Source organism: Dermacentor andersoni, chromosome 3, assembly GCF_023375885.2.
Source record: "Dermacentor andersoni chromosome 3, qqDerAnde1_hic_scaffold, whole genome shotgun sequence".
NCBI lineage: Eukaryota > Metazoa > Arthropoda > Arachnida > Ixodida > Ixodidae > Dermacentor > Dermacentor andersoni.
In genome coordinates this window covers 9,566,183-9,581,257 of record NC_092816.1, presented here as the reverse complement: position 1 = coordinate 9,581,257, position 15,075 = coordinate 9,566,183, and the positions used below count along the sequence as shown (strand labels likewise).

Here is a 15,075-nt window from a genome sequence, read left to right as displayed (position 1 = left end):
TGGCAGCAATCAAAGTGGTCCAGCAACCACATTTGCAGACGCAAGCAGCTAACTTCCCCTATGGCAACCAAGTGCTAGGTTCTACTCATATTGCAATACTAAAGCCTTGGCAATTTTTCAATAGCACGAATTGGGGAACACTTGTGGCAGCAGTTAACAACTGCCACATACCACCACTGGATAACCGCTTCATCTGTTCTCTCTTGTTCCTGCACATCAAATGGTCCGAAATTCATGAAGCCATAGTAGGTACTGGCTTCACTCTTTCAAAAATCTGAAAGCAGTTCTGGAGCCCACTGAGAATATTTTATAGGCTTCCAATTCAGATTAACTAAATAAATGCCATAAATTAAATGTTAGTTGGTGCATTATATTTAACCAGCTAAATAAATATGACAGTATACGCTTGTGACTTTGAAGTCGTAAACCCTAAGAAAGAAATTCAAGATTATGAAAGATTTGGCATGAGCAAAACTTCATTTCAGTGTACCAGCCATGCTTTACAAACTCGGAACTTTAGTAAATTAAGCACATTCGTGCAGCTGTTTTGTGCACTACAAAAATACTATTTTAATTATGCAGTACTGCATGACGCTGTGTATAAACAGCTTTTTGGCACTGACATCATGCAAAAACATTTTTTTTTGGCATCAGAGTTCATACGACACTCTTATCATATTTGTTATGCACTTGTGTGCCAGCTTACTGCTGATGCCACTCAAGGTGCACACTTACGCAGAAGAGCACCAATTTTGCTTTGTTGTCAACGCTTATAAAATATTCTAAAGTGCTGCCAAGGTTGAGAGCGTGCGTATTAGGTGGTTGTTAGACTCTTTTCAGTGGCATCCATATTGGTGCTATCTATATGATATATAGATGATATATGATATATACACCTTTCTACACTTCTGCCTTCATCTTCCTTGCTTCCTATGAATTCATCCTGCATATTGATTTGGATTTGCTTCCCACTCTCAAAAAATAAACATAGAATGATAGAAATTGTTGCTGATGGAAAATCATCATGAAACATTTTCATGAATCAGGGGACTTCCCTTCACCAGCTGTGACAAAGACTTGTCATAATGTTGACCTCGGGCTGAGGCTTCTCTTGTTTGCCCACTAATGATATCAGTTCAAATGTCAATCTTTCCTGTCCTGTTTGTCTTGTTTAGATTGCAACATTAATTATACCTCTTAGGGAAACAAGTCATTGATATAATGGCTGACGCAGATATCCATGAGTTCAGTATGTATGCAAGCCCTCATTACAAACTTAAGCAGTTATGAATGCTTGAATACTGATAAATACTGATGAGGCGACCCGCCATGGTTGCTTAGTGACCATGATGTGTGGCTGCTAAACACGAGGTTGTGGTATCAAATCTCGGCCGCAGTGGCTGCATCTTGATGGGAGCGAAAGGCAAAAACACCTGTGGCACTTAGTTTTAGCTGCACATTGAAGAACCCCAAATGGTCCAGATCATTATGGTGTGCCCCACCATGGCGTGCCTCATAATCAGATCGTACTTCTCGCACGTAAAACCCCATTTTTTTTTAAATACTGATGAGGCCTTAGGAGATTATGAGATCATGTGTGAATAGCTCATGTGCTCTAATTATGAGCAGTACTATTGAATGGCTCAGCTGAAACACATTCTATAGGGCACCCTATATGTTACAGAAAAAATCTGCAAATAATGTGCTTTTAGCTACTATGACCCTAGCTTGACATGTTTTATTACATGAACAGGGGTCACCAAGTGATGACTGAAAGATTAAATGCCACTGGGTTAAATTTTGGTTCAAGTGTGTTTCCAGCATTCCACCCTTTTTCATCATAGAATTATATCTGATTGTGACCTTGGTGGTGATTGTGATTGCAGTCCTGAATTTTTTTCTTCGCAGATTGAAGTGAATGACGTCAGTGTAGACCTGGTTGGTGCAGTGGTTGACGCAGCTAATGTGGATGACTGTGGTGGCAGGGCCCCTTGTGAGAAGAATCCTTGCCAGAACCATGGCATATGCAGGGAACGAGGCCCCAAAGCAGATGACTTTGAGTGCTTCTGCAAAGCAGGCTACAGTGGTGAGCAAAGTGCATACATGCCCTTTCTTTTTGCAGAAATGTGACACGGGCAACTGGTGTTTCCTTTACCTTCACCAACACTGCTTAATTGTGAGCCTCAAATTAAATATGCATGGTTGTAGTGATGCATTTCACTGTGTCTGCCGCTGGCAAGCACAGATCTTCTGACTAGTCTGGTTTATAAAAGCTTTGCATAACATTTCTCAAAGCAAGAGGGTAGGGTGCTGGTATGCTTCTGCCTCAAGATATTGTCAGGTGAACAGTTTGAGGCTGTTCGACATTTTTATGATTTTGGAAACTCATCAGAACAGGTACTTGAAAGTGCACAGACATATGGTTACAGCTACAAAAACTACTGCTACGTACTATTTTATTTTTAACCATCACCATGTGTGAATATCTATCACATTTCGCCATCTTTACCAATGAGTCCGTAAAATTTTATATGCATCACAGCAAATACAAAACAAAAGCTAACTTGTAGAGTTTTATATTTTAAAACTGAAATTTGGACTCCGAGAGGCACTATACTGGAGCAACTACAAAGCACTTTGGAAGCAACTGCTTTGAGTATGTTTAACGTGTTGGTTTGCATAGGAATGACCATAAATGTTGTTGCATTGTGGCCATTCACATTGTTATAAAAAGGAAAATGAACTGAGCAAGTTGGCATTGATTCCTGTCAAATATGTAGTGTTAAAAACGAAGATGAATCAATTATGCACAAATTTTATTTTCGCTATATACAGTAAATTGTTACTGTAAAAATACGGGGCCAGAGAAAAAAAGCTTTATCTGTGCAGCTTTACTAAGCCCTAGCCACCTGTACAGCAGCAGCCACACAAAGTTTTGATATGGTTCAGTTATACAAACGTATAAGCAAATATAGAAACAATCATACTATACCATTGCATATGGGCATTTTCAAAACCAATTACACAGCGTGCATGTTTCAATCTCAAATGACACATGTGAGCAATTCCAATACACTTACACAAACAGGTCAAATAAGCTTTTGTTGCTAATGGCTAGAACGTCAACATTTTTCCAGTCTAGCTCATTTAGTGTGGTTGCCAATGTGTAGTCAAGTCTTTCTTTCCCATAATGGGTGTGCGAGGAGTGAATGTTTCAGCTTGATACCTGAAAGAATAAGAAATTGCACTTTTCCTGAGATTTGCTAGTTCTTCGAACAGTTCCATTCTACCTAATGTGGTGTCTTTGTAGGTTCTCTATAATTTGTACTTGTATGTATTGTAAATTTTCATAATTTTATGTTTGTGAAAGAGCAGTTCTGCGTGTTGTAAAAATAAGGGATTTTCTATTGAACAAAGTTCATTTCTGAAGGAGGAAGAGTTTCTGTAAGTTTGATGCTGTTGTGTTTCCCCATATTACCATGCAGTAATATAAGGGAGAGTTAATGAGTGCAGAACATAATGTTTTTTTTAATGCTGACGGGAAAAGTGTGACAGTTCTGGCTTAATACACTGGCAGCTTTACTTAATTTTGGTAATAAGGTTTTCACACGCTCATTCCAAGACATGTTCTCTAAAAAAAGTTACACCTAGAATTTTAAGACTTTTCTATTTTAATTTTAAATGGTCCAAGAGCTACATGGTCATCTATTTTTTCTAAAATGGCTGAGGTGTGAAACAACACACTCTTAGTTTTTGGCTCATTTAGAATGAGCCTATTGTACTTGCACTAGATCTGTACGTTGTGGCAGAACACACTTCCCTTTCATGTCACAGCCTCAATGTCTCTTCCCTTAACGAGTACTGAGCAATCATCGGCATATGTAAGATATCTACAATCCTCGTATATTTTTTACTATATCATTAATATAGAAAAGAAACAGAATTGGTCCCAGTATGTTACCTTTGGGAATTCCAAATTTAGTAGACTGTAAGTGAGATTTATACTTCTTTAATTCTACATATTGATGGCGCTTGCTAAGACTTAATAAGTTGTATTGTTGTTCCGTGAAACCGATAATGAACTAATTTTTCCAATAATATTGGATGTTGACACGATCGAAAGCTTTGCTAAAATCTAAGCGTATGCCCAATGTCGTTACCTTATTCTCAAATTTTTAAAATATTTTTTCTGAGCTAGAAGTGCTGGCTCAGTGCAGCGTTGCTCTCTGAAACCAAATTGGTAATCTGTTAAAAGGTTATATTTTCTGGTAAATTGTTCAATACGAGAATTAATCCACATTCTCGAGTCCCTTTGAGAAAACAGGCAAGATTGACACAGGGTGATAATCAGCTAAACTATTTTTATCTCCGTTCTTATAAATTACTCACTCTTGCTACCTGCATGTTGATTGGACAAAGCCCAGTCGAAAGAGATGTTATATATGTGCGTAAGCACTGGTGCAATTAAATCTATAACATATTTGATTGGTTTTATTTCTAAATCATCTACATCATGGCTATGGCTATATTTATGTGTCTGCTACAATGTTGTCACTTCAGGGTTAGATGTTGGCAATAAGCGCATAGTTTGGGATAATCTTGCAATATGATTAGTAGCTTCATGACAGTCTGCACTAGTGCTGATTTCAACAAAGAAATCGTTGAAAAGGTTAGCTAGCTCGGTCCCACTAACCTTATTGTCATTTATAATGAGGTTGTCAATCGTGGTATTCTTTGCGCTCTTGTTTAATAACTAGCTAATTTTGCTCCACACTTTGCCACTATTACATAAGCAACTGTTGTCAAATACACGCTTGTAATATTACCTTTTTGATCTTTTTATATGAATTGTAGTGGGTAATATGCATGTGGCACTGTGCGGACTGAGTAGTGAGCGGTGAAATCAGGGGGAGAACTACCACGTCGTCTAAACAACACAAGCAGGTCTTCCCTTTGAGGCCTCGCAGAATATTGTCTATCATCCTTTCGAATGTCGCGGGTGCATTGCAGAGGCCGAATGGCATTACTGTAAACTCATACAGGCCATCAGGCGTAATGAAAGCTGTCTTCGAGCGGTCGGATTCCTCCACTGGTACTTGCCAATAGCCCAATCGCAAGTCCAAAGAAGAAAAGAATTTGGCACCATGCAGGCAATCCAGGGCGTCATCTATGCACGGTAGAGGATAGACATCTTTTCGTGTAATCTTGTTGAGGCGACGATAGTACACACAGAAACGAATTGAGCCATCTTTTTTCTTAATGAGTACTACGGGAGACGACCAAGGGCTGCAGGATGGCTTGATAACAGCACGTTCAAGCTCAGTGATGACACGACGCTCGGTGGATGACACGCAGTACGGACGCTGGCGTAATGGTGTGTGACGTCCCGTATCAATGTGGGGAGAGACGGTACTTGGGCGGCCTAATGATGCTTGGTTCCAGTCAAAAGAGGCGTGAAAATGATTTAATAGAGTAATTAGCCACTCACGTTGTGTCGGCTCAAGGTCATCGGCAATAGAGCGACACAAAATATCCGGTGATACTTGGTTAGTTGCCACATGCGGTGTCAGTGCTGTTACGTTGGCAGTAACCACGCGGTTGGCAACAGGGAAATGCACAATAACGTCAGCGTCGACAGTCTGGATGGTACCAATAGTCTCGCCACAGTGCAAAGCCAAAGTGTACGAATTTGGGTTAGAAATCGGTATGTATGCAGCACCATGGTGAACCGTGAGGAGGGCGAAAGGCAACAATATAGACTGGTGGCGAATGAAGACAGCAGCAGGTGTAAACATGACCGTCGCTTCGGCAAGCGATGCGCATGAAAGAAGGACAAATACAGCTCTGTGAGGAGGAAGGTCAGTATCTGAAGCTACACAGATCCTGCTAACATCATGAACTTGAAAGTCGTGAGATGGTAAATCGCACAGAACGGAGAACTGAATCTTGGCACGTGCACAGTCAATGACGGCATGATGGCGCGACAGAAAATCCCAACTGAGAATCACATCGTGTGAGTAACAAGTTAACACAAAGAAATCAATCGAATACAGAATGCCTCGAATCAGCACCCTGGCAGTGCACATAGCAACTGGCTGAACTTGTTTTGCACTGGCTGTTCTAAGCAATGGTAACGAAGGCATCATGGTCACTTTCCGTAATGCACGACGAAGCTTCTCACTAATCACAGATACAGCAGCACCTGTATCGACAAGCGCAAGAGATGTGATGCCATCAACGTACACTTCAATAACGTTAGCGAGAGAAAAATGAGGACTTTGATGTTCCGACGAAGATGCAGTTCGTGCCTCAGGAACTGCGGAAATCAGTTTTCCGCCTCAGTAGTACTGGCACTGGGCCTACGATGCATGGATGAGAGTGAGTGCCGACAAGGGGAAGGCAAGTGACGAGTACCGTAGAGCTGTGACTGCGGTGCTGGTATGTCGTCAGCAGTGTAGACTTCTGGTGGTGGTCGTTGAGGCATACGGAATGGTCGGAAGCCGGAGCTGGGTGGTCGCGGGGTGTCCACGAAGGCCGGAAAGCGCCGGCGGCAGAAGCGCGCTACATGCCCCGGGGTACCGCAGGCATAGCATATTGGGCGGTTGTCAGCAGTGCACCAAGGATTTGTAGCCTGCTGCTGTGCACTGAAAAAGGGAGCCGCCGGCTGGCGAGGCGGAGGCGGAGGAGAGAACACCGGCGGGCGAGGCACTGAAGGCAGTTCCAGTTTCCGAGGTTACCCAGCAGCTCCACCAAATGACATGGGGCTTATTGCAGCTCGTTCGAGGGATCGCAAGTAGCTCTTGGTCACGAGTCCTAGCCCTTCGCATCAGCAGCCCGAGCTCAGGTCTCGCGCTGCAGCGGTGGCAGTCCGCACAGCGCCACATGCATATTGCCCACTACAGTTTATTCAACCTATTTCAAAACATTATAAATTCTTTTAATCTTTGCAACGTGACTTAAGTTGTCAAAAAGCGTGTTCTTATGCTTAATAAGCTTGATATGTTTATGTGTGACCCATTACTTACAGAATTTTTTTTGTTTACGGTATGTGCATAAGGTGCATGAGGTGCAGCGTTGACGTAGAGGTAGAACACCTGCCTCACGTGCAAGAAGCCCGTGGTTCGAATCCCGGTGCCGCGCAATTTTCCACCAGATTACAAAAAAAAAATCCGCGTGTTGATAAAATTGCATAAACAGGCCTGGAGTGTAGCCTGATCCCGGTGACCAGAACCGGTAACGCACTCCCTCACCAGAGCAGGATTGGCCACCCTGGTGCAGTACTTGGCCACAACCTCCTATATGAACACAACAATCAAACCCCGGCCCTCAGTCCCCAGCAGCTGCGAAGCAACTGACCACGGCGGCGGTCAGACCTGCCACGCTGCAGAGGGTGCTAAGAATCCCTGGCTCCGGACAGGCCGCCATTGGAATATGAACCTGGCAACGTTTAACGCTAGAACGTTATCTAGTGAGGCGAGTCTAGCAGTGCTATTGGAGGAATTAGAGGGCAGTAAATGGGATATAATAGGGCTCAGTGAAGTTAGGAGGCCAAAAGAAGCATATACAGTGCTAAAAAGCGGGCACGTCCTGTGCTACCGGGGCTTAGCAGAGAGACGAGAACTAGGAGTCGGATTCCTGATTAATAAGAACATAGCTGGTAACATACAGGAATTCTATAGCATTATCGAGAGGGTGGCATGTCTTGTTGTGAAACTTAATAAGAGGTACAAAATGAAGGTTGTACAGGTCTACGCCCCCACATCTAGTCATGATGACCAAGAAGTCGAAAGCTTCTATGAAGACGTGGAATCGGCGATGGGTAAAGTCAAAACAAAATACAGTATACTGATGGGCGATTTCAATGCCAGGGTAGGCAAGAAGCAGGCCGGAGACAAGTCAGTGGGGGAATATGGCATAGGCTCTAGGAATAGCAGAGGAGAGCTATTAGTAGAGTTTGCAGAACAGAATAATATGCGGATAATGAATACCTTTTTTCGCAAGCGTGTCAGCCGAAAGTGGACGTGGAGGAGCCCGAATGTGAGACTAGAAATGAAATCGACTTCATACTCTGCGCGAACCCTGGCATCATACAATATGTAGACGTGCTCGGCAAGGTGCGCTGCAGTGACCATAGGATGGTAAGAACTCGAATTAGCCTTGACTTGAAGAGGGAACGGAAGAAACTGGTACATAAGAAGCCAATCAATGAGTTAGCGGTAAGAGGGAAAGTAGAGGAATTCCGGATCAAGCTACAGAACAGGTATTCGGCTTTAACCCAGGAAGAGGACCATAGTGTTGAAGCAATGAACGACAATCTTATGGGCATCATTAAGGAGTGCGCAATAGAAGTCTGTGGTAACGCCGTTAAACAGGAAACCAGTAAGCTATCGCAGGAGACGAAAGATCTGATCAAGAAATGCCAATGTATGAAAGCCTCTAACCCTACAGCTAGAATAGAACTGGCAGAACTTTCTAAGTTAATCAACAAGCGTAAGACAGCTGACATAAGGAAGTATAACATGGATAGAATTGAACATGCTCTCAGGAATGGAGGAAGCCTAAAAGCAGTGAAGAAGAAACTAGGTATTGGCAAGAATCAGATGTATGCGTTAAGAGACAAAGCCGGCAATATCATTACTAATATGGATGAGATAGTTCAAGTGGCTGAGGAGTGCTATAGAGATTTATACAGTACCAGTGGCACCCACGACGATCATGCAAGAGAGAATAGTCTAGAGGAATTCGAAATCCCACAGGTAACACTGGAAGAAGTAAAGAAAGCCTTGGGAGCTATGCAAAGGGGGAAGGCAGCTGGGGAGGATCAGTTAACAGCAGATTTGTTGAAGGATGGTGGGCAGATTGTTCTAGAGAAACTGGCCACCCTGTATACGCAATGCCTCAGGACTTCGAGCGTACCGGAATCTTGGAAAAACGCTAACATAATCCTAATCCATAAAAGAAGGGACGCCAAAGACTTGAAAAATTATAGACCGATCAGTTTACTGTCCGTTGCCTACAAAGTATTTACTAAGGTAATTGCAAATAGAATCAGGAACACCTTAGACTTCCGTCAACCAAAGGACCAGGCAGGATTCCGTAAAGGCTACTCAACAATAGGCCATATTCACACTATCAATCAGGTGATAGAAAAATGTGCGTAATATAACCTACCTTTATATATAGCTTTCATTGATTACGAGAAAGCGTTTGATTCAGTCGAAACCTCAGCAGTCATGGAGGCATTGCGGAATCAGGGTGTAGACGAGCCGTATGTAAAAATACTGAAAGATATTTATAGCGGCTCCACAGCCACCGTAGTCCTTCATAAAGAAAGCAAAAAAATCCCAATAAAGAAAGGCGTCAGGCAGGGAGATACGATCTCTCCGATGCTATTCATAGCGTGTTTACAGGAGGTATTCAGAGACCTGGATTGGGAACAATTGGGGATAAGAGTTAATGGAGAATACCTTAGTAACTTGCGATTCGCTGATGATATTGCCTTGCTTAGTAACTCAGGGGACCAACTGCAATGCATGCTCACTGACCTGGAAAGGCAAAGCCGAAGGGTGGGTCTAAAAATTAATCTGCAGAAAACTAAAGTAATGTTTAATAGTCCCGGAAGGGAACAGCAGTTTACAATAGGCAGTGAGGCACTGGAAGTGGTAAGGGAATACATCTACTTAGGACAGATAGTGACTCCGGATCCGGATCATGAGACTGAAATAATCAGAAGAATAAGAATGGGCTGGGGTGCATTTGGCAGGCATGCTCAGATCATGAACAGCAGGTTGCCATTATCCCTCAAGAGAAAAGTTTATAACAGCTGTGTCTTACCAGTACTCACGTACGGGGCAGAAACCTGGAGGCTTACGAAAAGGGTTCTACTTAAATTAAGGACGACGCAACGAGCTATGGAAAGAAGAATGATAGGTGTAACGTTAAGGGATAAGAAAAGAGCAGACTGGGTGAGGGGATAAACGCGAGTTAATGATATCTTAGTTGAAATCAAGAATAAGAAATGGGCATGGGCAGGACACATAATGAGGAGGGAAGATAACCGATGGTCATTAAGAGTTACGGAATGGATTCCAAGGGAAGGAAAGCGTAGTAGAGGGTGGCAGAAAGTTAGGTGGGCGGATGAGATTAAGAAGTTTGCAGGGACAACATGGCCACAGTTAGTACATGACCGGGGTAGTTGGAGAAGTATGGGAGAGGTCTTTGCCCTGCAGTGGGCATAACCAGGCTGATGATGATGATGATGATGATGTGCATAATGGGAAGGACTCAATATAATGTTCCTTGAAGATTTCTAGAAATGAATCATAGCACTTGTTGCTATCGTCAAGAGTAAATATTTCCTTCCAGTCTGTTTGAGCGATCTTGTCCCTAAAATTTTTTAATGTGAGAGACAATATTTCCCGGCTTGCAAGTTCAGGCAACTCCTTTTGTTTCAATGCGCTATTACACTGAAGCATACAAAAAGTTGGTAAGTGATCACTAATGTCACTGTTTGTAACACCAAATATAATGTTATTAGCGTTTAAGTTAGTAATGAACAAGTTGAGCACAGGTGCAGTTGAAAGAGTAATGCCTGTTGGCGTTGCTATAAAATTCTGAAAACCATTACTTTGTAGCACAAACAAAAAGTCATTCACCAGGCTCGAGCCCTTTTGAACATAAATATTCATATTACTGCCTCTTGTTAGCAGCCATCTATTTTCATTCGCACGAAAAAGTAAAGAATCAAGGAACTTTAAGAATGCCGCGATATTGCCGCTTAGTGGTCTGTACAGCACAGTATAAAGAGGTCAGAACTATGCAACCATTGGTTAGTTTGGCCAACAAAGATGTTGCTGTATGTATTCACTGCTTCCGAAAGCGAGTGTATTTGTGAAAAATTGGATCAGCAGTTTTTAATTGGCATTGCTTTTAGTGTTTTCTATAGAAAAGGCTAAGTAATGGTGACTAGCAGCATGCATTGTTGCCTATGCTGCAGGTTCTCTTCAATGACCAAGTACAATAAAAGAACCGAGGAGCTCATTGTTTTTTTTATTTACAATCACATGAAGCCAACCAACAAATAAGCCAGGGAAAGCATAGGGTGAATTAATTGTCATTCTTAAATGAAATGTTGAAATAGTATTAAGAAAAATGGAAATGAGAGTGGACGCAAACACAACTTGCCACAGGTGGGAGCATAACCCACATCTTCTGCATGGCACATGCGGTGTTTGACAGGAGGACAGCCACCGCTGTTCACATAATAGCTCTCCTCCTGTCAAATTTCTTTCCGTATTTGTGCATGTGAGCAAGGTTAGTCCTGAGTCCTGGGACTGGGCAGTGCTGTCACAGCCATGGCAGCAGATGTGGAACTTCCTGTAAACCATATTCATCATGTAGCATGTGAACTTAGTAGTAGGCGACTGACAAATAGACCCTTATTTGCTGCTGCTGCATGGCATCAAGGCTGCAAAAGTCAAGGGCCTCGCTATGCAGCAAGTGAGAAGAATAAGGAAATAAGAAAAAGACGCTGGCAACTGGAGTTTTTATTTTTGAGCTGAGTCAGTGACTAAGGCATGGCTCTGAGAAAGTTCACAAGCATTTTCACAGCCCCTGTATGCCTAGATATCCGTAAGTATAGGCCAGAAGTTTATTTGCCAGAGCAGTAGGTGGAATATGCCACTATATTAGGTGGCTTTCAATGTGCCACTGAAAGTCATGAAGCTAAAGGATGCACCATGTGATGCCTTTTTTCATCACTTTACAGGTAGGACTTGTGAGAACCAGGATGACTTCTGTCTGAAAATTAACCCGTGCCACAACAATGCAGAGTGTGTTGGACTGGCCAACTCGTACAGGTGCAATTGTCCAAAGGGCTATAAGGGCCCCAACTGTGAAACAGGTGAGCATGTTTTGCAGCTATAATCAGTGGTCGGAATGCTGCGCCAATCTCCTCTGACTAATTTGTATGCCATGCCTCCATGCTCATCGGCGACCTTGGCAATTGAGTGCCATAGCAAAGTGGGACAATATTGAAGTACATGGGATATAGTCGGACCAACGAAAGTCTCAGAATTACCAGTGCATTCTGAAGTGAATGTGACTTCAGTAATATGGTTTGTCGCTACATTGTTTGATTGCTAATCGCATTACCGTTGGCAGTCATCATGAGATGAGTTCTGCTGTAATTTTTTTTTTACCTAAATTGTGACAATGCTGCACCATGACAGTTTTGGCAGTGCAAAAGCTGGGAAGCTACTGCACAGTAAGTGATGTCCAGAACACAATGTTTCTGGCCCTGCAATTGCACCCAGGGCAGGAAAAAAACAAAAACAAAAAATGTGGCCTTCAAGACCTGCTTTGCTTTCCTAGAAAGAGCCATTGCTAGGGCATATATTTAGATGTATGCATTCATGGCATTACAGCCAGCGAGACAACCATTGTGACATTCCACAGAATCCAGTTTAATCCTATTTTTATGCGCCGACCGTGAGGCTACAAAGTGTTATATGGTCACGCTGTCTATATTGTCACGTGGTGGTGACGTTGAAGAAAGAACACAGTAGCAATACTGTGAACAAGAAAACTAACTTTTATTGGGCGAACCTGTGCCCACAAAACAGGCTACACTTATAGCGCAACGATAGCGGCGAACACGCTCGGCGATCGTCGAAAATCTGCTCAGCGGGTCAAGCGCGTCGGCTTTTATAGAGCAGTCGTCGAATGTTCCAGACTAATCGTTTGGACCCGCGTGCTTTCCACAAAGTTCTACACCATTCGCGCTACGCGATGAAATCAGATAACACAAGGTTCGGCGACAACAGACAGCCGGGTAGAAGCATCGATAACTTTCCAGAAACGTCGGATACATGCAGGCGCGTCCCGCGCTGTGCGATGGCATTTGTTAAGCGGCGAAACGTGGTCGCCCGATAAAGATAAGTACACGTATCAATACCCCCCTCTTAAAAAGCATCGACCCGATGCTGCAAACAAACGAAGGTAATAAACAAAAGCACTCGTAGCAAAGAAAAGAACAAAATGACGAAGTTCGTCAGCGTCCGTAAAAGGGTTTAAGGCGCACCACGTGGACCACTTCAGATCGTGCGCGGCGCCGCTGTGAATGCGAAATGCCGTCTGGCACGACCTCATAGTCCAGAGCGCCAATACGTCGGATGACCTTGTAGGGTCCGAAATAACGTCGGAGTAGTTTCTCACTGAGTCCTCGTCGGCGTATCGGGGTCCAAACCCAAACACGGTCGCCGGGCTGGTACTCAACAAAGCGTCGTCGGAGGTTGTAGTGTCGGCTGTCGGTCCTCTGTTGGTTCTTGATCCGTAGGCGGGCGAGCTGTCGGGCTTCTTCGGCTCGCTGGAGATAGCTAGCGACGTCAACATTCTCTTCGTCAGTGACGTGGGGCAGCATGGCGTCCAGCGTCGTCGTCGGGTTCCTGCCGTAAACCAGCTTAAACGGCGTGATCTGTGTTGTTTCTTGCACCGCCGTGTTGTAAGCGAATGTTACGTACGGCAGGACGGCATCCCAGGTCTTGTGTTCGACGTCGACGTACATCGCTAGCATGTCGGCGAGGGTCTTATTCAGCCGCTCCGTAAGACCATTCGTCTGCGGGTGGTAGGCCGTGGTTCTCCTGTGCCTTGTCTGACTGTATTTCAGAATGGCTTGGGTGAGCTCCGCTGTAAAGGCCGTTCCTCTGTCGGTGATGAGGACTTCTGGGGCGCCATGTCGAAGCAGGATGTTTTCGACAAAGAATTTCGCCACTTCGGCTGCGCTACCTTTCGGCAGTGCTTTAGTTTCAGCGAAGCGGGTGAGGTAGTCTGTCGCCACGACGATCCACTTATTTCCGGTTGTTGACGTCGGAAAGGGTCCCAGCAAGTCCATCCCGATCTGCTGGAATGGTCGGCAAGGAGGCTCGATTGGCTGTAGTAATCCGGCTGGCCTTGTCGGCGGTGTCTTGCGTCGCTGACAGTCTAGGCATGTTCTGACATAACGGGCGACGTCGGCGGTCAGGCGCGGCCAATAATACTTTTCATGTATCCTCGATAGTGTCCGGGAAAAACCGAGGTGTCCAGCGGTCGGATCGTCATGTAGGGCGTGCAATACTTCTGGACGAAGTCCTGACGGGACAACAAGAAGGTAGTTGGCGCGGACTGGTGAAAAGTTCTTCTTCACGAGGAGATTGTTTTGAAGCGTGAAGGAAGATAATCCGCGCTTAAATGCCCTGGGGACAACGTCGGTGTGCCCTTCCAAATATTCCACCAGGCCTTTTAGCTCCGGGTCTGCCCGTTGCTGTTCAGCGAAGTCTTCCGCGCTTATCATGCCAAGGAAGGCGTCATCTTCGTCATCTTGCGGCGGCGGGTCAATGGGGGCGCGTGATAGGCAATCGGCATCGGAGTGTTTTCGTCCTGACTTGTAGGTTACAGTGATGTCGTATTCTTGTAGTCTGAGGCTCCACCGTGCCAGTCGTCCTGAAGGATCCTTTATACTCGCTAGCCAACACAACGCGTGATGGTCACTGACGACTTTGAATGGCCTGCCATAAAGATAAGGGCGAAATTTAGCTGTAGCCCAAACGATGGCGAGGCATTCCTTTTCGGTTGTAGAATAGTTGCCTTCCGCTTTTGACAGCGACCGGCTAGCGTAAGCTATCACCTGTTCGACTCCGTTTCTCCTCTGCACTAGAACGGCACCGAGGCCTAGGCTACTGGCGTCAGTATGGATTTCTGTATCGGCGTACTCGTCGAAGTGCGCAAGTACCGGCGGCGACTGCATGCGTCGTTTGAGTTCTTCAAATGCGTCGGCCTGCGGCGTTTCCCACTTGAACTCAACATCACATTTAGTTAGACGTGTCAACGGCTCGGCGATGCGTGAAAAGTCCTTGACAAAGCGCCTGTAGTAGGCACACATGCCAAGGAATCTACGCACTGCCTTCTTGTCGGTGGGCTGCGGGAACTTTGCGATGGCAGCTGTTTTCTGGGGGTCGGGGCGTACTCCGGATTTACTGATGACGTGGCCTAGGAACAGAAGCTCGTCGTAAGCGAAGCGGCATTTTTCTGGCTTCAGAG

At 44.5% G+C, this 15,075-nt stretch overlaps 1 protein-coding gene across 1 annotated transcript in view; it reads left to right on the top strand.

The window, feature by feature from the left end:
• trol (terribly reduced optic lobes) overlaps positions 1-15,075 on the top strand; it is a 591,503-nt gene that overhangs the window by 550,080 nt on the left and 26,348 nt on the right. Inside the window, exons 91-92 of the mRNA XM_055065643.2 lie at positions 1,909-2,086; positions 11,768-11,902. Coding sequence (XP_054921618.1) covers positions 1,909-2,086; positions 11,768-11,902 — 313 coding nt within the window. The remainder of the gene's footprint in view (positions 1-1,908; positions 2,087-11,767; positions 11,903-15,075) is intronic.